General features: G+C 37.5%; 2 protein-coding genes across 2 annotated transcripts in view; both read left to right on the top strand.

Moving 5' to 3' along the window:
• LOC109054410 (RAB5 interacting factor) overlaps positions 1-1073 on the top strand; it is a 3962-nt gene extending 2889 nt beyond the window's left edge. The window contains 2 exon segments of the mRNA XM_042712897.1: positions 885-896; positions 899-1073. Of these exon segments, the coding sequence (XP_042568831.1) occupies positions 885-896; positions 899-928 (42 nt within the window). The 3' untranslated portion in view covers positions 929-1073.
• Positions 1074-3623: 2550 nt separating this feature from the next.
• On the top strand, positions 3624-19349 carry dhx35 (probable ATP-dependent RNA helicase DHX35). Its single transcript, XM_042712896.1, has 21 exons — positions 3624-3782; positions 4052-4179; positions 4983-5075; positions 6712-6789; positions 6872-6976; positions 7067-7131; positions 9661-9730; positions 9815-9874; positions 11695-11807; positions 11881-11977; positions 12137-12295; positions 12480-12690; positions 13619-13743; positions 13817-13871; positions 14908-15098; positions 15212-15289; positions 16577-16706; positions 16979-17060; positions 17450-17521; positions 17621-17732; positions 19168-19349. The coding sequence occupies exons 1-21, from the start codon at positions 3743-3745 to the stop codon at positions 19204-19206; spliced, it is 2103 nt and encodes a 700-aa protein (XP_042568830.1). The 5' UTR covers positions 3624-3742; the 3' UTR covers positions 19207-19349.
• Positions 19350-22500: the final 3151 nt, after the last annotated feature.

Raw genomic sequence — 22500 nt, 5'->3', positions numbered from 1 at the left:
TTTACTATTACAGAGCATGAACTCTAGAGTGAAAACTGTAGAGCGAGTATATTTGGAAACTTTGTGTGTTGAGTGCAAACTACATTTAAAAACTATAAGCAGCACGGGGATATTTGTAGCAATAGCCAACAATACATCGTATGGGTCAAAATTGTCCATTTTTCTTTTATGACAAAATCATTCAGATATTAAGTAAAAATCAGTACATTTCCTACCATAAATACATCAAAACATAATTTGTGATTAGTATGCATTGCTAAAGAATTAATTTGGACAACTTTAAAGGTGATTTTCTCAGTATTTTGATATTTTTGCACCCTCAGCTTCCAGATTTTCATATTGTTGTATCTCAGTCAAATATTGTCCGATCCTAATAAACCATACATCAATGGAAAGCTTATTTATTCAGCGTATATGACTGGTTTTGTGGTCCAGGGTCACATATTAATTAACAGTTATTTTCTGGTAGACAAAATGAAGTGGACTTAATGACAGAAAATGAATACAGAATTTAAACAAACTGATAGTGTTTTACTTTCTCTCGTCTAAAAGCAGTTTAGGTTTCAAAAGTGACACAGCTTGCTGTGTTGTATGAAAAAAATCACATTTTATCCCTAAAGGTAAACCTTTGCATTAATGAAGCCTATTTAAGCCCACCCCCCCTTTTTATTTAATTAAAAAAATGGCACGTCCTGCAAATTGTCAAATGAAATGTTGTTCTGTGAACAGTACCAGAGTATGGAAAAGATCCTGTCTGGACACAACACAGTTTTTATTATAATCAACATGCATTGAATTCATTAGAACAAATGCAAGCATGTCTTGTTTTGTTTTTGTTTCTGTGGCTGTGTAGTGTGTGATAGCGCTGTGTGTTTTGTCTGCAGGTGGTCTGGATCATATCTTCTTCACGGCGCTACACTACGACTGAGGACTGCAGGACAGACAGAGACGGACGTTTATTTAAAGTGGTCTGGAAGCGCTGGATGCAGCTACTGTTCCGAGGCGTCTGCACATGTTTTCTTCAGCATGTGTGCGCCTGAGGAAGAGGTGCATCGTGGGTACAAGACATGTTAAGAACCTTCTGAACCCCGGAAGCAGTGCACTGCCATGCTGTCGGGTTAATAACTGTTTCTGTTTGTCCTCTCTGCTTTCTCTTCTTGATTGCTGCCGTATCAAGCAGGATTTAACTTAATTTGACGTTTTTCTTAGTTTCTTTCACGATTAGCATTCAATCGCACTCCATTATGACTAGTAAAATCAGATAGGAGCGTGTAAATTCTGTACAATTCATTTTATCGAATCCGTAATGTATTAAAGCATTTCTTATGTCTCGTTGATGTAACACTGCTCAGTATTTTTATAGTGTATTGAAATGGAAATGCGAAGGGTCTGTATGCTTGTTGTGATTAAGGAGATGTAGCCGAGGCCGTAGAGAGACTATTTTCTGGATGAAATGTTTTGGAGAATAAAATAAAGCTGGGCTTTGTCTGCCCTACACTTTTCAGCAGACGCTCCACTCCAGTTCTGGTGGACTCTCGTTTTATCCAGTCTTTGTAGAAATCCAGTGAAGTTGAGAAGTGCTGGATTTCTGTTGACCTACGTAACATGACATCTGTCTGTTGTCAGAAGAGTAACACCGTCAGACGTCTGTTATTATTATTATCAGGGTTCCTGCAGGTCCTTAAAAAGTCTTCAATTTAGTTGTTAAAAATGTAAACGTTCTTAATTTCGTCTGAGAAACTTGTATTTCTGCTGTGTTCTGAAAGCGCCACCTGCTGGCGGAGAATGAACGTGTTTACAGTAAGCTGGTGGATCATTAGAAGATAATGCATTACAAAAGTCTAAACAATAACGTGTATTTATAGGTTATTTAATTAATATAATAATTTATTGATAATAATTGTTTAAATTAATATAAATAATTCTTTCGACTCTTAAAAAATGCAATAATGAAATGCATCATTTTATAAAACTTTGTTAAAACTGAAAATGTAAATCATGATTTTTACGGTCATTTCACAGTTTAATATGCTACTATACGGTATAAAATTGATTTGCACAAGTCTTAAAGTCTTAAAAAGTCTTAAATTTGAGAGTAAAAATCCTACACTACTACTAACTATAATATCTTTTGTTGCATATGCATATTAACAAACTGTGACCGTAATATGCAGATATGGATGGATTATTAAAATGAGCTCATTAACAGTTAAAAACAGCTGAATTTATTTCAGGATAATGTATTTGTCTCTGTTTATTTAATTATTTTTAGGTAAGCTATGACCTATTGTCGTATTGAAGTGCTGTTTAATTAGATATCTAGATTGGACTGATGACCCAGTTCTGAGTATACCAGCCTTTAAATGGCTTGTCTAACTATATGTTTTATTGTTTTGTAACGCAGGAATATTCATGTATTCCTCCTGTCTTGTGATGTTTGTATGATGTCTATATTATACAGTAAGTGTAATGTTTGTACAGCACATTTTAAAACAACTGAAGTGCTGCACAGACACGCAGAAGAAAAGAGTGACACGAGATTATAAACTAAACTAACTGTATAAGGGGTGAGCTTCACCAAAACAGAAAATAAGTCAAGAAATGTTGTCTGATATTATGGATACCTCTGTCCAGAAGAGAGGTATCCCAAAGGTGCTGTGCTTATATTCCCCATGAAGTGTTTGAGCGTGCCCTGCAGAGGCACCATGTTCCTGTGGGAATCCTGAAGGGGCCTGCTGGGGTAAAATGAATATAACTTAGATACTGTTTTAAGAGTAGACTTACACACTGTTTTAACAATTCCAAATATTTTACAAACATACAAATTTATTATGCATCGTTGCATTTAATATTTACCTTTTTTCTAAATTAAGATTTTTTCAGTTATACAGTGAAATATTTTAACATTCGTATTTTTAAGTGTATTTATTTTATTTAAAACCACAACTATGAACAGACTAAGAATAAGAGCCGTTTTACTGAAGCGTCCACTGATTACTGTGTGAAACTGAGAGAAAGATTGTGATAAAAGCGGTGTAGGAGTAATATAACTCCAGAAGATGGCAGTAATGAGTCTATAGGATGCGAGCTGCCGTTAAAACCTAAAGAAGAAGAAGAAGAAGTATGAGGAACGTCTTTCCCTGCGTCCAGTGTTCATAACCTCCATCCTAAATATATGAGAGATTAGAACAAGTGTGTCCTAAAGCATAGTAGGCCAGAAGTCCCCGGATGGTCTACTATTTCAGGGCGATTTTTGAAGTGTGGATCCGTGCACGCTCTGCTGGCTAATATTACCCACAATCCATTGCGCAGGACTACAAACACGAATAAAACACATTAAAAAACTACAAACATGGCGGATGTGCGCGACCGACGGTCAGTTTTAGATAAAGGGGTTTGAGTTACTAATAATCAACATTTAACCCGTTAAAATGTTTTGTTTAATGTTACCTGTGTTAGGATATTTCATCTACAACAACAATGTGAACTTAAATAAACATCCGTTTGGCCATTATCTTTTAAATGCATAATTATGAGCAGAGTTCTCTGTATGAAGACCCTGCTACTTCATTTCTCTCCGGTACAGTAGGGAGTTAAATGAAGTGAAATGTGGAGGATGTTTACAGTGACGGGATGATTGACAGGTCAGTTTACAGCGAGGGTGCGTGTAACTATGCGACAGAGCGTACTGACGCAGCTGTGTGACGTTCACGCGTCGCTACGGTCGATAACGTAGAGCATCATGGCGGCGCCCCACTCCACCATGAAATTCTGGAAACCCGGTAAAATTCATATCAGATCTCACAGAGTTATCCTGACGTGTTCACTCATATTTCGTCTGGTAGTAGTAGTACAGCGCGACGGCGTGCTGCAGCGGCGCGGAGCTGCGTGTTGTCGTATCTCTGTTTTCAAGTGTGTGTTAGTGTGTGACTGCAGTGCTGCATGACTGTAACGTTATAACACGATCGCGTGCCACATGCATCGTATCATAGCAACACAACACAACACAACATTCTCTCTCTCTCTCTGTGTGTGTGTGTGTGTGTGTCAGGCTCGGAGGCTCCAGGTGTGTGTGAGGAGAGGGACCTGAGCTCGGAGACCACCGGCTCCCCCATCATCTATAACCCCCACACGGCGCTCTCCGTCGAGAAACAGAGGCAGAGGCTGCCCGTCTTCAAGGTGTCTCCTGCAGACGCTGTCACTGCACTCTTTAAGAGCTTGAACCAGACTTTATTGTTATATCTTCAGTTCTCTTCTTATTTGTGTTCAAGTTTCAGCGACTATGTTCTGTCCATGTGTTGTCATTCTGTTTCTTAAAATTTCTGTTTCAGTTTATGTAATTTTAATACTTCAAATTAAACATATTTATTACCGTTATTTTCCAAGGCAACATTTCTAGTGTTTAGGTTTTCTTCTAAGAATTATATTTTATTTTATTTCGGTGTTAGTTAAATTAATCTAACAATCAGTTGATTTCTGATGGTTTTAGTTAACAGTAACAACTCAATTATAACAACAATAGTAAATATTATTAACGTTACTGTATCATTATTTTGGATATTTCAAATTATTTTCAGATTTTTTTTTTTTTAAATCATAATTTTAAACATAAATCTGAATTTAATAATAATGTATTAAATCTCAGTGTGGGATAAATATTCAATTTAAGCCCTAAATCTAAATCATAGATATAAACCATCGTAATGCTTGGTTCTGCAAGGTTTTTTTAGCTTCTTATTTAGCTGCTGAAGTGTTTCTTGTGTTATGAGTTATTGCAAATTCCCACAAATTCAAAATATCTGAAAGCAAACACCACTAATTATAATTTTATGCTGCTACCTTTATATTTTTATTAGTATATGTAACAAAATGGATCCTTTTTTGAAAACGTTTTTTATTATTTTGTTTGCATATTTACAATACAGTTTTATTTTATAGTGAAGTGTCTTCATTTATAAATGATGTTATTTTGTTGCATCCAGCACAGAAACAACATCCTGTATCTGGTGGAGAGCTTCCAGACTGTGGTGATTGTTGGAGAAACAGGATCTGGAAAAAGCACACAAATCCCACAGGTTTGTCCAGCGCTGGCCAATCAGACGCAAGGCTTTTCCTCAGTCACACAATATCAACCTAAACAGGTTGGTGGAACTGCGACTGTGAATTTCACATTGTGGGACTTTTATTTCATAAGCGTGCGGTGTTCTATCTACACGGTCGAATGGCCCGTGCAAAACGTTCAAGCTCAATGAACTCAAAACCTGTGAATTGCAGATAGAAGCCGTGGGATTCCAAGCAGGATACGCACATGCATTGACTGCGTGGCTGAAATTAAAAGTGCAGTATATCGTATATTTTGGAATTATAAGATGTCTATAATGTTTTTTGTTGAATTTAACCCTCTATGAACCGCGTGTCTGTGTGGCCGTAGGGCGACATACTAGATTGTGTTAATTCCTTGCCCATTATGGGACTTTTTATTAAAAAAACATACGGTTCATATCACACAGGCGGTTGGAACAGAAAAGACTTTGTTTAGCCAATATGTTGCTTTCAAAACTACTCGGAATGCAGTTTTTTAGTCCTGTGGCGTGATTTCCAAGGGACTGAAATGTAAAACTGGTAGTTGCTGAAAGGAAAGTAAACGTAGTAACAAACATAACTTTTACATTTTAGATGTATTAAACATCACTGTTATGATGTTAACCGATGACATAACCGCGTGGGTCTGGCCATAATGTTTTTTTGAAATTAGTTTTTGGTAAATCGTTCAAATGTATGTGTTTCCAAGCGTAGCAGAGGAATGTGGACTCAGTAATAGTGGAAAGACATTATTACAATAGTTTATCTAGCTAGCAAGGTCAGCTGCAGTCTGTTAAGCTGTAACAGTAACAGCATTAATACTAGTGATATAATGTTGATTAGTCGTATGTTAATGGAATTTGTATTATGGCAATTTTATTTTTGATTAAATATGAATACAGGTAACATTACATCAGTGAGCGGAGCATTTCTGAGGAAAAATATTAACTATAAGTAATCTTACACTTATTCTAATTTAGATCCACTATTGTATGCTGTTACCATATGGCAACATCATAAAGTACCTTAAAATAATGTTAAATTTTTTTTTTTTTTTTTTTACAGCGCTTCAAGTTAAGCCATTCATAGAAAAGAAAAAGCATCATAATGCGTGCGGTAGAGGGTTAGGTTTTAAATAAGACGCTGCATAGCGTGACATCATATCACGATCATTATTACGGTGTGCGAAACAATTTCTGATGCTCAAAGTTAGTGATACTTCTGTCACCTATTTTCAGCTTTAGTCTTAGTTCTATGTTGAATGACCTTATTAGTTTTTATCATATTTAGTCAACCTTATCATATTTTGTTTTAGTCGGCTAAAAGTCTCAGGACTTTAGTCTAGTTTTAGTAGAAGAAAATCTAAAGTATAAAACTTGACATTATAGTTGTTATTTTTTTTTATATTTATTGAAGTTGTTTAATTTTTTAATTTAGTCTTACTCAAATGTACATTTTAGTTATTAACATATTTAGTCAGCCTTGTCCTGTTTTTGTTTAGTCAAGTTTTAGTCAATGAAATCTTGCTGTATAATGAATTAAGGTCAGTAAACAGATTTGCTTGACAGAAACAGTAGAGAAAGTCTTGTAGGTCAGGAGTGTGTTGTGATGTTGTTGATGTTTGGGCAGTACCTGCTGGAGGCGGGATGGGCGGCGGACGGGAAGGTGATCGGCGTGACTCAGCCGCGGCGAGTGGCTGCCACATCTGTATGTAACTCTTCTCTTCAGTTTAATCTGAACGTGCATGTCTGCTGCGGGCCACGTTCTGTATGTGATTGTGTGCTCACAGGTGGCCGGTCGCGTGGCGGAGGAGCGGGGGGCATATCTGGGGCATGAGGTGGGCTACAGCATCCGCTTCGATGACTGCTCTGACCCGCACGCCACACGCATTAAGGTACAGACAGACTCTGGTTTATTAGTGTTACGTCTGCTGTTTGTGCACGGTGTCCATCTTTACAGTGACTTCCTGTTCTCTCTGTCTCAGTTTCTGACGGACGGGATGTTGGTTCGGTGCTGTTTATTGTCTGACCTGCTGCTGAAGAAGTACAGGTAAAGCAGCAGCGGTGCTTCGAATATTTGAGGAATAAAAAAAAAATCCACATTCGAATGCTAAAACCGTTGAATTTAAATTTAAGGTGTGTGTCAGACTGCTTCTTAATGGCACACAAGATGCAATGACAATGTAAGTGTCGTTGGCTTTTTTTTTTTTTTTTTTTTTTTTTTTTTTTTAGCCTATCCAGTTAAAACCCCACTGGATGCGGTGCTGCTGTGTTGTTTATTCAAAATATTGCGGAAAAAGAGAACATCAATGCGGAGAAGATCTTGTTTACGTCAAAACTGAAACCAAGCCATTCACACAATGCATATTTATCGCGTGTTCTATAGGGACATCTATCACCATTGCTCTTGCACAAGAAAAGCAGCATTTTTTAGAAAGCCTTCCAATGAACTTCCCGAACTGCATCCTCTAGTGGTCGCTATGGGGTGACGTCTTCCGCGTGACGGGTGTCTGAAGCATATATCTAAACATGACAATAACATTGGCCGGCGACAGCATATGACGTCATTAGCTGGCACCACCACAGTATAAAAGGGAGCTGGAAGAACACGTCACCTTCTTCTTCGTCTTCACTGACCGTTTGTTTATGTAAGCGGTAAGCTAAGCCCAACTAGGAGTGCATGTTCTCAGAGTTAGGAACTCTGCTCCTAGGCTATTGACTGCTCGTTCTGGTCGAGCTGGGTTCTTCTCTCATTACTGGGAGTCAAGCCCTCCGTTCCGTGGCAGCAACACCAGGTAGTTTGACCACTTGCTGCTGCCTTGGTGAGTTGCCCCTTTTTTTGGTTGAGCCTAGCAGTGCTCCCCTCGACCTAGAGGGTCACCTTTGAACTGGCCGCTCTCATTTGAGCATCTGAGGTCTCCCTCTCACAGAGTCCTCCGCTCCTGGAGCGCCATTTAGAAGCCACAGCAATTTTTTGGGCCACCTTCTGCCTCCCTAGTGGGCTGCTTTCGGGTGAGCTAGCAGTACTTCCCTGGCCTTAGAGGGTCACCTATGAGCACGCCACTCTCTCCGGAGCCTATTCTGTGACTACTATGGTTGAGTTGGCGATGCTCCTCTCAATTGGAGGGTTTTTCTATGAGGTATGCCATTTCCAGTCCACATGAGCTCTGAGCAAATGGGCTTTCCACTGAATTAAGTTACTGCTCCCTTGAGTGGGTCACAGTCACATGGTGGGATTCCAAGCCGTTTCTTAAAATCCTTTATGGTAAGGGTTACGTGCTGCCAGCCTTGTACCCTTTCTATGAGTTGGCTCATGCCCCGGTGTACTGATGTATACTGATGTATCCTTGGTGAAACCTTTTTAAGCAGGGTGTTTGCTACCAAGGATCTGTTGTGTCAGTTCCTTTGAGCAAGCTCTTGAGAGAGCTGGTGGTAGCCCCTGGGTGACAGGCCAGGGTCTAGTTATAGAGTCCCTAGATGCTTGGCCATAGCCCCTTAAAGGAATCTCTTTGTTTCTAATTTCAAGCCTTCAAGCTGTGCCCTGGGTTCAGGCTTCCTCAAGTCCAACCCTTAACAGGTAAGTTAGTGGGGTATGCAGCTCAGGCCTTTAGCCGAAGGGGATTGTGACACTGACAGCCATGAAGGCGTCCTAGGGGCAACTCCCATAACCTTGGTAGAGTTGGTACTTAGTGCTTGCTTTCGTGTTTGGCATGCACTCCCCTCAGCATGGCAGCATGAATACACCGTTTCCCATCGCGACCACTATTCCCTAATCCCTTCAAAGGGTTTACCCTCTGGAGTGAGAGCTTTGAAGGGTTGAAGGGTGTAGGGGACCAAACAACTGTACCTTGAAGTGCCCTTCTGCGTCATCATCCCGTGCCCATACGGAGGCACCGTCATCATGGAAAGAATCTGCACAAAGAATCATGGGGGACCGATGTGTCCATCAGTTGTACCCTTCAAAATTCCTCATTCAGAAGGGCCCTATGAAGTGGCCAGTTTTGAGCACTTAGGTTTTGAACGACTCTAAAATATGGCAGGCATGATTGTTTTCACTCCGAAGTGCCCTTCAGAGGGCGATATATCCTGTTAGGAACGCACCAACTGTGGTTGCGCCGGTAATGACATCATAGGCTGTCCGCTGGCCCAATGTTAATTGTTGTGTTTAGATACATGCTTCAGACCACCCGTCACGCTGAAGACGTCCCCCATAGCGACCACTAGAGGACGCGGTGTCTCGTTCCCTTCTCAGGGAACCAGGGTTACATGCATAAATTACCTGAGACGTTCAACTTTTAAAAAACATGTCTCAAAACTTTATGCTGGGTTTCACCCCATCCCACTGCATCTCATGTTTGTAAATGAAGTAGTATTATTGGTTTTTTTTTTTGTGTTTTTTTTTTTTTGATGCATACATGATGCTGTTTTGTTTATATTTGTTTAAGCAACTTAAGTAATTATGTGGTTTATAAACATTTTTTAAACATTATGCCCTTTTAAAGGTAGCCGTGTTATTTTATTGCTTTAATAAATGTTAGGGCTGATTTCTGATCATATCATTGGTGTTGTTTTGGTTTAGTGTGATAATGCTGGATGAAGCTCACGAGCGAACGCTTTACACTGACATCGCCATCGGCCTCCTGAAGAAGGTGATGCTCTATTTGCTTTCTATCATCAGTCAGATGAGCACATGTGTGAGGTTTTTCTTCCCATTGTTTTCTCTCTCTTTACAGATTCAGAAGAAGCGCAGAGACCTGCGTTTGATCGTAGCTTCAGCCACTTTGGATGCCAAGGTAAATCCAACCTCTGACTAAATATACATGGGTGAAATAATGTTACTTTGTCACAGATATATTTATGTAAAAATTTAAAAAACATACTTATTCTGACCTGTGCTTATTAAAACATGAAGAATAATAAATGATCATACTAAATTTGAAATTGATTTTTCTATTTGATTTGATTTTAAGCAAATGGGTAAAACCTAGTAGTTTGAAGGATAGTGGCAGTCTTTGGTAAATATTTAAAATAATAATTCATTAGTTTTTGGAGCTGCACTAAGATCCTTAAAGAGTGTCTTTTAATGTCATCTAATGATTTGCTGTTGAAAATATGCCTGAAAAGAACTTATTGCTATATTGAACTATTGCTGCACTAATGACATAAGTTCAGTAATTCATGGTAAAAAAATATATGATAGTCATTATTTTTGCTTAGGGGAAAAAAATTAAACTAAATTTAAAGCTGTATTAAACTTTTGTTTTGATGCTTGAAATTTAAATTTAACTCTAAAAAATGTCATATGATTTAGTCATTCAGTAAAAACTAGTATTTTCCGTCACTCTCTCTGTAAACAATCATTATTTCAAGTACTTTTTATAACCCTCATGTATTAATAAATATCATTATATTTCATTTTTCTTCTGCATATTTCTGCATGTTGGTCACTCAGTATCACTGTGACCATCTTATTTTCAGGAATGATAAAAACATGCACATTGTAAAAGAGGTGTAAGATATTTTCATTATCATGGTTTTATGATTTTATATACAGTGCCATTCAAAAGTTTGGGATCAGTAAGATTGTTAATGTGTTTTAAAGAAGATTCTTGTGCTCATCAAGGCTTCATTTAATTAATCAAAAATACAGAAAAAAAACTGTAATTTTGTTAAAATTTTATTGCAATTTAAAGTAAAAGTTTTCTATTTTAATATACTTTAAAATGTAATTTGTTGCTGTGAACAAAACTGTATTTTCAGCATCATTTAGAAAAAAAAAAAAAAAAAAACTCCAGTCTTCACTCTTCAGTAAATCATAAATAATAATGTGTTTCTGATTTTATTATCATGTTGGAAAAATTAATCTTAATATTTCTTGGGACCTGTGATAGTTTTTTTTCTTTTGATAAATAAAAAAAAGTTAAAAAGAGCAGTGTTTATTCAAAATAGAAATTTTTTGTTACAGTATACACTACTATTCAGAAGATTGGGGTCAGCAAATGTTTTTTTTTTTTTTAAATGAATACTTTTATTCAGCAATGATGTGGTTAAATGGATAAAGTGATAGTAAGACTTAAATTGTTAGATATTATTTATATTTTGAAAACACTGTTCTTTTTAACACTTTAATTTAATCAAAGAATCAAAGAAATAGTATTGGCAGTTTCCAAAAAATATTAAGCAGCACAACAGTTTCCATCACAGCATATTCTTTATGATTTCTGAAGATCATGTGACACTGAAGACCTTAGCAGCACAACAGGTTCAACACTGATAATAAATGATTTGCAGATTTAAGTATATTAAAATATTAAACCAATATTTCACAATATTACTGTTTTTTTTTCCTGTATTTTTGATTAAATTTTTGATGAGCGTGAGAAGCTTCTTTAAAAAAACATAAAAAATCCTTCTGATCCCAAACTTTTGAACAGCAGTGTATATGATGCTGAAAATTCAGCTTTGTTGTTGGTTTCTTTAATGATCTGAGTGCTCTTGATAATCAGCCGCATGATTACTGATGATCTCAGCGGTCAGCTCGCTAGACTTGATTCAGCCGCATGATTATTGAATTTGTTATATGTATGTTATGTGTTCATACTGTCTTCCTCAGAAATTCCACGATTTCTTCAACCTCAATGAGTCTGGAGACCCAAATAAAGACACCTGTGCGATTCTGACGGTGGAGGGCCGAACGTTCCCTGTGGATATTTTCTACACTGTCAGGTGAAGCTTATGTCCACATACGGTCCGTCTCTGCTTCCACCAATGAAAGTGACGGGATGTTTTGTGTCTCTAGTCCTGTGCCGGACTATGTGAAGGCTACGGTGGAAACCGTGATGAAGATCCACGAGACGGAGGAGGATGGAGATGTGCTGGCCTTCCTCACAGGACAGGTGTGTGTGTGACGTTTGTTCTGGAGCGGACCTGCAGCATTGATGTTCATTGTTCACGTCCTAAAAAGGGCTTTTAAAAGATGTTTTTTATTTAAGGCTCCCCGATGTTTGACCTGCTGTCAGCGTATATCAATGTTGTTCCTCTCGTTCTTTCATCAGGAGGAGGTGGAGAAGGTGGTGTCTATGCTCCAGGAACAGGCCCGGACTTTGTCCCGTTACGGGATGAAGAAGCACCTGTGTGTGCTGCCCATGTACGCGGGCCTGCCCTATAACGAGCAGATGAGAGTGTTCGAGAGGATGCCCCCTACTGTCAGAAAGGTGCAACCAAAATTGATGCTTATGACTGGTTTTGTGGTCCAGGGTCACATATATAGGACAGAAACAATGACCTGAGATTCAGTCATAGTCAGTGAGGGTTAGTGTCCTGTTTGCACTGTTAAACAGTGAAGCTGGAGAGTCAGCATCATCGCTCGGTTGTGTGTGTGTGTGTGATGTGTTTCAGGTGGTGGTCGCCACCAATATAGCCGAGACGTCCATCACCATTAACGGCATGGTGTTTGTGATCGACTGTGCGTTTGTGAAGCTGAGGGCGTATAATCCACTCACGGCGATAGAGTCCCTGATCGTTACGCCCATCTCTAAAGCCTCCGCCTGCCAGAGAGCCGGGCGAGCCGGGAGAAACCGCGCAGGGAAGTGTTTCCGGCTCTACACAGGTACAGAGCTCCCATAGAAATATAGAATAAATAAAAAAAAATAGAATTCTGAAATATAATTCACACTTGTACTTATACTGTAGTGTGTTATTGGTATCTAAACAAACTATTAAAAAAAATGACTGGTAATTGAAATAAGGCTGAAGTTAAATAAAATGTAAATATTAGATGAAAAATGTAAACTTAAAAAAATTACTTAAAATTAGAAGTTAACTAACTAAAAGATTTGTAAAATGCAATAATAAAATGACTAAAGCTTAAACTGAAATAAAAAGAAGCAAGCTAAATGTAAGAATAAAAAGAAGCCAAAAACTAATAAAAATGAAAGAAAAAAAAAACACATCAGAATTGCTTAAACTAAAACATAAACTAAACTGAAAATGTAAAATATAAAAATAAAAGCTGCAAAATCAAAACTACAATAGTTTACTGTATAAATGGTAAATAGTATACATGAATGGAAGTTTATTGCAGTGTTATTTTAGTAGTGGTTAAATACTACTAAACTGTATTTACATTTAAGAAATGACTTCCTCTTCAGTTCATGAGCTGGACCATCAGGGAAAGACAATTCAACACGGTCACAATAATTCATAACATTTTACAAATGTTACAGCTCAGATGTTTTACAGTAAAAATGTTATTTTTAAATGTGTTTAATAAATTAGATAAATATAATTAAAAACATTTACTTTTTTTTTACTAACTTATATAGTGAATAGTATTTTCAAGTAAGTTTGATTCCATTTGAATGCTGAATTAAATTTTGCATCCTCCGTTTGAATTCAGAAATGGAATTTAAAAATGATTTTCAGTTCAGTTCTGCCCCACAGCGCTGTAGACCTGTTAATGCTGTGCGGAGCTGCAGCACTGAACTCTGCTGTGCTAGAGTATGACACTTTGTGAAACGTTGCTGTGTTCTTGTCAGAGGAGGACTTTGAGAAGTTGCCCGAGTCGACGGTTCCTGAGATGCAGCGCTCGAATCTGGCTCCGGTCATCCTGCAGCTCAAAGCTCTGGGCATTGACAACGTGCTACGATTCAGCTTCCTGTCTGTGAGTGACCCCTGACCTCAGCACGTGTGTGAAGCCTTGTTCTGCTCTGAGCATCAGTGTGTTTGTGTTGCAGCCTCCACCTGCTCAGTCCATGGTCCAGGCCCTGGAGCTGCTCTACGCTCTCGGAGGTAGAGCCTTTCTTTCACTGATGCATGATCTGCATGTGTTCTCATTAGGGTTGGGTATCGAAAACCAGTTCCAAATGTCCAAGAACAGGGTATTCGTTAAGATGCATGCATTTGGATTCTGTTAATGATTCCTGCATTCCCCTTTTAATTTTAGTGTCCGTTCTCGAGCCGTTCTGTGCATTAACACCGCAGTGTAAGGGTTGTTCTGGGCTGGAACTGACTTCTTTCATAATTATTGACCAGTATGTGGAAAACTACCTCAGTATGTCATCACAAACACAGCTGTTTTTGTCTTAAGTGAACGTAAACAGATGAGAAAGAAAACGTACATTTGCAGTATTTTTAGATGTGCGTGCGTTCGCTGTTAAAGAGACAGCAGCCTAATAAACACGCTGCCTGTCATAGAATTTTTCATTGGCAGTTTGTTAACTAATGAATTAACTGATGTAGTGAATAAATAAATAAACACTTTAAATAAAGTGTGACTGAACAATAAAGAATCAAAACACTTTCAAACAATATCTAGGGCATGTTGAAGGGCATATTAAAATGTAAAAAGGTTTAAAAAATAAAGCGCCTATTAAGTCTAAATATTTCAGTATTTGGCACTGTGATGAACACCATAGTGAATACACAAATCTGAAGGGCTATTTAAACCATTTAAATACATTTCAGAAAGTAGCACAGCTGCTTTGTTTCCAGGGTTTCCAGGGTAACGGCTTCACTTCTTCTGTTTAGCGCCACCTGCTGTCAGAGAGTGGAAGTGCTTTCATTCAGAGCGTCTCATGCCACGCGCTTCTCATGCGTGCTTGTTTACATCAGAGCACGCATCTTTCAAGCAGCATACAGCGGTGTTGTGCATTGTGACCAGTAGATGGGGAAAAAAGTATTCCTAAAATGCATTCAAAATTCTTCAAATAACTTGTAATAAATAATTATTCTCTGTATTTTGAAGTACCCACGATAACATTATTGTGATCTATGGCATTACTGAAGGATACCCAACCCTAGTTCTCATTAGCTCTCTCTCTGGCAGGTCTGGATCAGTACGGCCGTCTCACGGACCCCATGGGGGTGCGGATGGCCGAGTTTCCCCTCAGCCCCATGTTTGCCAAGATGCTGCTGGAATCAGGAAACTTCGGCTGCTCAAAGGAGATCGTCACTATAGCAGCCATGATGCAGATACAGAACATTTTTGTAGCGCCGCACAACCAGAAGAAATCAGCTGTGCGTATTTTTTTAGTCTGTTGTTGGTTTTATTAATGCTCTCTGAATGATGCTTTCTTTGAAGTGATTTGTGCCAGTAACTCGTTGTCTGTCTGTCTGTTCTGTGACGTCAGGCGCGGGAGCGCAGGAAGTTTGCTGTGGCTGAGGGCGATCATCTCACCATGCTGAATGTTTATGAGGCTTTCATAAAGGTAACGGACCTCACCTCATTTCACTTTTACTGCTTTAAAAAGAAAGCGTTTAGGGTTTTGTCTCCAAAGAAATTATAATTTTTTGAAAAATATGTTTGCATTTAGGTGCTTAACCTTTTTGACTTTAGTGTCCTCAATTGTTCACAACATAATTTAACATTTTGATTTCAGTTTGCAGAAATAAAAAGGCCACATATTAAATGAAGTGTCCACATATTAAAATAATAAACTAATTGCAATAAAAATAAAAATGGTAACATTTCAGGTTTCCTGAAGCTGTTCTTCAGGGATTCCAATCCAAAACATTTACATGACTTTATTGCTCATTTCTGATTTAAAAAAATACTTTTCACTCATTTAATTTAACAGTTTCTGTCTGATAAAATATTTTAGAATGTTCTTTATAAATATGCCCATGGTGTTTTAAAATGGTATTTATGTGCATGACTTTTCTAGGTCTAGAAATCATGCTTTTAAAAGACTGGGATCCCTGGTTCTTCAGAGAAGAAATGGGATGAATTAAACAATTATATATCTTTATTTTTGGTTGTTTTGTCTTATTTTAAATCATAAGTAGGGCTCCAAGATTAGGGGAAATTTTTTAATTTTCTGATAAAAAATGTATTTATTATTATTTTATTTATTTATTTTTTCATTTGCTGTGCTTGTTTGTTTGACAGAAATATAATTTACACCTGTACTGTGCTTATCTGTAGTATGTTATTATTATTATCTAAAAGCATTTAAAAGATTAATTCATTTTTTTAAATTAATAAAATTAAATGAACTTACTGAAATAAGTTAAAATTGAAGAACAAAAATAACTACAATTGAAATAAAAATAGATTACCATTAAATGTAAGTATAAAAAGAACCCCAAAACTATTAAAAATAATAAACATTATTTAAACTAAAACTGAAATGAAAATTAAAAATATAAAAATCAAAACTATATATAGTATACTACATGCAGGTATATAACCACTGTTGTTTTATTTTATTTTTCCCTTTGCTGTGCTTGTTTGTTAGTGATTATACATCAATCACGACCCAGAGCCGATGCAGAGATTAGAAATGTGTGACCTGATCTGCTCTGAGACGCTGAAAACACTGGCGAGTCCTGATGTGCTTACGTATATATCACAGTCTCGGGTTTATCATGTATTAATCATGCATGCAAGTTGATTTACCGCTCACTTGACGCCCTGTTTGACCTCCACGAATTGAAATGAAGTGATGTTTGGATAAAGGTTGTTTGCGTTGGTGTTTTGCTGTGTATTGATCCAGCATCAGAAGAGCTCTCAGTGGTGTCAGGATCATTTCCTCCACTACAAAGGGCTCCTCCGGGCCGTGGCTGTACGAGAGCAGCTGAGACACCTCCTCAACAAGTTCAAGGTGCCGCGGACCTCCAGTGAAGGTGAGCCGCCTTTCCTCTTCACCATATCACATGATCACATTGCCCTGTCAGCTGCACGTAACACTAATTTTCTAGTGTTGTCCTGTCAGCTTTCATGCTGGTCTGTCGTAACATCTGACCACATCGTCAGTGTGTCATGTTTTCATACCACTGTTTGTCATGTCAGTAACTTGCTTCCTCCTCAGACTGGAATGTCACATCATCAGTAAGTCATTACATGACAGTATTTCATATGTGTTCAGTGATTTCTCTCTCTCGTGTCTGTGCTGCAGGTGATCCGGATGTGATTCTCAGATGTATTGTGTCTGGTTTTTTTGCGAATGCCGCCCGAATGCATCACTCCGGCTCTTACAGGTCGGTTCATTCCTCCTTACCTCTGTTTCCTCAGTAACCTACTACTGTTCCAGCCATAAATGTGTCTTCAGCAGTGTTGGGGAACACTGCTTTTAAAAGTAATGCATTACAATATTGAGTTACTCCCTACAAAAGTAACCAATTGCAAATATAAATAAAAATATACAAATAATATATATATATATATATATATATAACATTTAGCTTAGCACTACAGTAATCATCACGTTCACACAGATTTCTCTCATCAGGAGAGCTATCAGTCAATACACCAGAAGCAAAGTAACTGGTGTTACTTATTTACTTTACTAGTTACTTTAAAAGTGATCTGATTCCATATCTGGTGTTTGTTTGTGGCTAATGGTCCTGTGATGTTGTTGATGGTCCAGGACTCTCCGTGATGACCGAGAGCTGTACATTCACCCTGATTCAGTGCTGTATGGAGAAAAGCCCCCGAAATGGTACTAACATAAACCCATGGGGAATTAATGGTGCTTATTCTGTTTAGTTTGTTTTTCACCAAATTTTAACTGGGCTCTTTGTTTGGGGACGCGTCTCAGGGTGGTCTTCAACGAGGTGGTTCAGACCAGCAAGTACTACATGCGTGACGTGACGGCGGTCGAGTCCTCCTGGCTGGTGGAGCTGGCGCCGCACTTCTACAAACAGGCCAAGGTGAGAGCACATGTGACCCGGGACCACAAAACCAGTCGTAAGGGTCAGTTTTTCAAAATAGAGATTTATCTCTCATCGAAAACCACTGATATAAATAAGCTTTCCATTGATGTATGGTTTATAGGAATCGACAATAATTAGTCGTTAATATAACTATTTTTAAAAAATCTAATTATTGTAAAAAAAAATCACCTTTAAAGTTGTTCAAATGAAGTCTTAGCCATGCATATTACTAATCAAAAAATACGTTTTGATATATTTCGGCGTCTCCTAGGAAATTTACAAAATCTCTTCAAGGGAACATGTATCTTGCTTAATATCCTAATGATTTTTTGCATCAAAAGAAAAATCTATAATTTTGGGCCCTACAGTGTTATTGTTGGCTATGCTACAGAATAGTATCTGTGCTACTATGACTGGGTTTTGTGCTCCAGGTCAGAAAAAAAACATTTACAGGGTAAGATAGCTAAGAAACCTTCCTCTTCTCTTCGTCTTAACCCACTTATATTTCCATTCATATAGTGGCTTCAAAAAACCAGAATATCATGTACACAATAATAGTTTTTGTTCTACCTAATATGTGTGTTCTGTGTATATTTATTTAATATAAATACACACACATGCAGTATCTATTTTTGAAAATATTTACGTCTATATTTAATTCCTATAATTTATATGATAAATCATTTATATAAAACTTTTTTTGAAATAATACATGCGTGTGTGTTGTGTATATGGGTTTCATACCAATATCACAGAACCACATATATATGATGTAGGGCCAAAGCTTTCCTTAAACATGTTTGTTTATAATGGTTTTACAATTTTTTTTTTTTAGTGTTGTCTACTCAGCACCAAAGCCAAAACACAATAAAACGGTAATTTTGGAATAGTATACAATTTAAAATAACTGTCACATGACTTCCGAATATCATAATAATATGCGGATTTGCGGCTCAAGAAACATTTTCTTATTATTATCAATGTTGAAAACAGCTGTGGCTGCTTATATTTTTATGGAAAAAAGTTTTTTTTTTTTTTTTTAAAAGATCCTTTGTTTGATTGGGAAGTTAAAAAACAGTATTTATTTGAAATAGAAATCTTTTATAACATTTGAAATATCTTGCGTTTGATTAATTGAATGCATTCTTACCGATTTTAAAGTATTAATTTTCACCTGAAAAACATTCTCACCTTTAAAGTTTAAATTAAAAACTGGTTTTTATTTAATAATTTATACAAATGCTTCAAGCCAGTTCCTTTCATTATAAAAACATGTACCTTTCTAGCCATATTTCTTCTACAGTTCAGTATGTTTTGGTTTGTTGATGTCCCCACAAAAATATTAACATGGCTATTTTTTTTAATACAAAAACAGACTAATATTGCCTTTAAAATGGCTTTTCCTCCCCTCTGCCTCTGATTTGTCTCGTAGCACGGGTCTCTGAGCAGCAAACGGGCCAAAGTCTTCTGAGCGGAGCGACATTCACACTTCCAGGTTTTTGCTGAACAGCTGGCCGTAGATAAAGGAAGATCTCAAGAACCGCTCTAAACTAAAGGAGCTGTTACGTACACACGCACACTTGGGTGTTTATTGCAGCTGGAAGGCAAAAGGAAGGAACACTGTGGTATTTTGTAAATACAAATGTATATGATACTTTTCTGCGGTCCATGGTCATCTTTGGGATTATTTAATAGCCATTTTGGAATAAATTGACTGTGATTTTGTTGTTGTTTTGAGAGCGAGAGGATGACTGGATGGATGGATGGACTGAATTTGACGTACAGCTTTACAACATCGCACGAACCCTACGAAGCCCTACCCTCAACAATAACCATAATATTACTATAATAAGCTACTTTTTACCAGTTATTTCAAACCCTCATCGGGTAGATAATGTGTAGTTGAATTGTAGTGGTTATGTGCCAAATATTATAAATCCGTAGAACATTTCCTGATGTATATGGAATGTGAAAAATGAATTGTAGTTACACCGTCAGCATGAGACAAAAAAAGTGCCATTTTTTAATATAATACATATATATAGGTCCCCATAAAGTAGCCTTGTTATGCACCTCTGGCCTAAAAACTGTGTGGTTAGGTGTAATTATTAATTTCATAGCATAGTGGTGTGTCTCATTTAGGAAAGATCACCATGACTTGTTCAGTGTGGTGAGTGAATAGCACAAACGACTGAGACGCCTCAGGGAGGACTTCTTTCTTACTAAGTAAAAGGGTGCTACTGGTTGGAAATGTAACCCTGCTCAGGCCACGCCCTCTTCTTGGGCGTGGCCTTTAATAGGAAGGCAAGGTGCCAATCATTGGGTGTAGGCGGAGCCTCTGTCATAATATGATGTTTTGACAATGTTTGTGATGTTTCAGTTGGTTTCTTTGATCCCTGCATAGTTTATAGCGAGCCTTTATAATATCCACAACTACATTCAAGGTTACTTCTGTAAACATTATTACGTCTTCAGGCATTGCCCATGGTTCTAGAGTGTATGTAGTCCGTAGTGTAAGGTAGCGGCTGACAGATTCGACTGATAGCAGTTGCAAACCTTCTTGCCTTCTTTAAACGATACACAATCTCACGTAGTTTTCCGCATGCAGTTACTGATTAATCATACCTTACTCTGACTCTGTCCAGATGTGGCTTGCTCCGAGCGTCAATAACGTCTGATGTTCACTGTAAAAAACATGTGCCGAGTCTGTACCGCATTGCCGTGCCCACGTGTAAATCATACAGAAGAAAACTCAGTGGAAAACTGGTGTGGTTTGGATTCCAGGCAGGTAGCTATCCCATGTGACAAGCTGTTAAAATATTAAAACCAGCTAGGAGATACGCCGTTTCCTAGAGTACACCTGATTTGCATAAATGTGGATATGTATCCTCACCGCCTCCTGGAAAAAAGAGTTTCTAGCCTTCTGTTTGTTTGTGTTGATAGCATGCAGATTGATAAAAAGTCCTGCTAAATGACCAAATGAAACAGCATCATAGTAACAGTGAATGTATAGCATTTTTGTAGATGCGGTGTTCATGTTTTGTGACTTGGATTACCTCAATGATAGGCTAAGGGGCTAACCAGCAAAGATATCCAACGCAATGTTTCTGATTAAACAAGTGGTGATGTTGACCAGCTGGGTGCTCAGTGTTGGGCAGAGAAATACATCTCAGTCTGGATTCCTGCATCATCACCTCAGAGAAGTCATTTCATATCTGATTCCCTCAACTATTCTCTGTCTAGCTGTCTGTGAATATATGTGTACATCTGAAATAACGCCAGCATTACAGTCCTTCTGGATACAGGTTTGTGGTTCGTAGAAAACTGTTTGTTTGATTTGAAAGAAGTCTGTTATGGCTCACCATGGCTCACAGCTACATTTTATTTTTTAGTTTAAAAACAGTAAATTACTTGCAAAATCATAAGTAACATTTTTTTACATTTATTTTTAAATTTTAAATATAATTGTTTAAATGTTGTTAATTATGTTTTTTAAGCTGTTTTTTTTGCATTTAAATTGCAAGTTTTTTTTTCATTTATTAAGCTGGTGTAAATATCATTCATTACTGGGCCCAAACTTTTGAACGTTACCCAACAGCTATAGTTTGTAGTTTAGAGGGTCCCACTAACATTACAGATAACACAAGAAAACAATTAGGAGTCATTAACTGTGGCTCTTTATTTGAGTTGGGCGCATTTTATTACCTCCAAGTCCATTTAAGGTGCAAAGCTAGGGTGGGCATAAATGGCTAACCTAGAACTCCATATATATCTGAATATATATGGTTAAAACATGGCTTTGATATTGTGACTTTAAATAATACAAAATTAGTAATTCTTAGTATTTGTAGTGATTGAAATAAGAGGTGTTTTCCACAATTTCCTTGTACATATGAAAATAACAGTTATGACTCCTGGATTTTATGCATTAAATAATCTAACTGGAAGAACACGCTAACAAACACATTTTTGGAATTGTCTTCTTCAATGATCAGGAAACCTGAATGCTCCATCATGTTACAACATTTATCGATTACCCCCTTAGGGCCTTTCCTTGTAGGAAGTGGAAAATAGATGCGACGCTCAGTAAAATTTCTGTCAGTTTCTTCTCTGCCTGGCAGCTGACATGTGGGCACTGGAGCTTCAATCCTGGCAGCATAGAAATACCATCTCTGGCCAGTCCCTTGCCTTAGTCCCCAGAACAGTCTGCCCAGCGAAATAAACTCAAGTGATTCTCCACGAGGCTCCCTCGGGAAAGATATGATGCACAATACCAACACATATTTACACAATGTACACTGGGCATGTGTGTGTGATCATATATATACAAAAAATAAACATTATGCAACATATTATGCATGTAAACAAAACTTTTCTATTCCTTGGATGCAATTACGCACCACCTTAATCTTATTATTACATATGATTAAAATATTTAACCAGGCTATACAAAACAATGATAAAAACTTTTTTCCTTACATATATGCATGCAATGTGTGTGTATTACATGAATAAATACACACAGCACACAACGCATATGTTAACACAAAAAACATTTGCCTTGATGCAATTACATCTGGATTAATTGTTCAACAGCACTAATAAATAATGATTTTTTAGAAAACCTCATGATAAATAGATCTGTAGGAAATTGTGGTAAATCAGCATCCAGTGGCTGGGCTATTCCTGATTGTGACGAGTTAAGTGTAAATCATAAAGACCTGACGTGTTGGTGTGTGGATGGGAGAGTCGGAGCTGAATAAAC

This window comes from Cyprinus carpio, chromosome A23 (assembly GCF_018340385.1).
Source record: "Cyprinus carpio isolate SPL01 chromosome A23, ASM1834038v1, whole genome shotgun sequence".
NCBI classification, from domain to species: Eukaryota; Metazoa; Chordata; class Actinopteri; order Cypriniformes; family Cyprinidae; genus Cyprinus; species Cyprinus carpio.
Note: the sequence above shows the minus strand (reverse complement) of the source record. Positions and strands in the feature narration are given on the sequence as shown.

What these genes read in the sequence shown, in the direction of transcription:
- dhx35 (XM_042712896.1), top strand. Translation starts at nt 3,743, where the DNA reads ATGGCGGCGCCCCACTCCACCATGAAATTCTGGAAACCCG. An exon ending in GTGTTTCCGGCTCTACACAG is followed by an intron (nt 12,691 to 13,618) that starts GTACAGAGCTCC and finishes TGTTCTTGTCAG; the next exon opens with AGGAGGACTTTGAGAAGTTG. An exon ending in ACTTCTACAAACAGGCCAAG is followed by an intron (nt 17,733 to 19,167) that starts GTGAGAGCACAT and finishes TTTGTCTCGTAG; the next exon opens with CACGGGTCTCTGAGCAGCAA.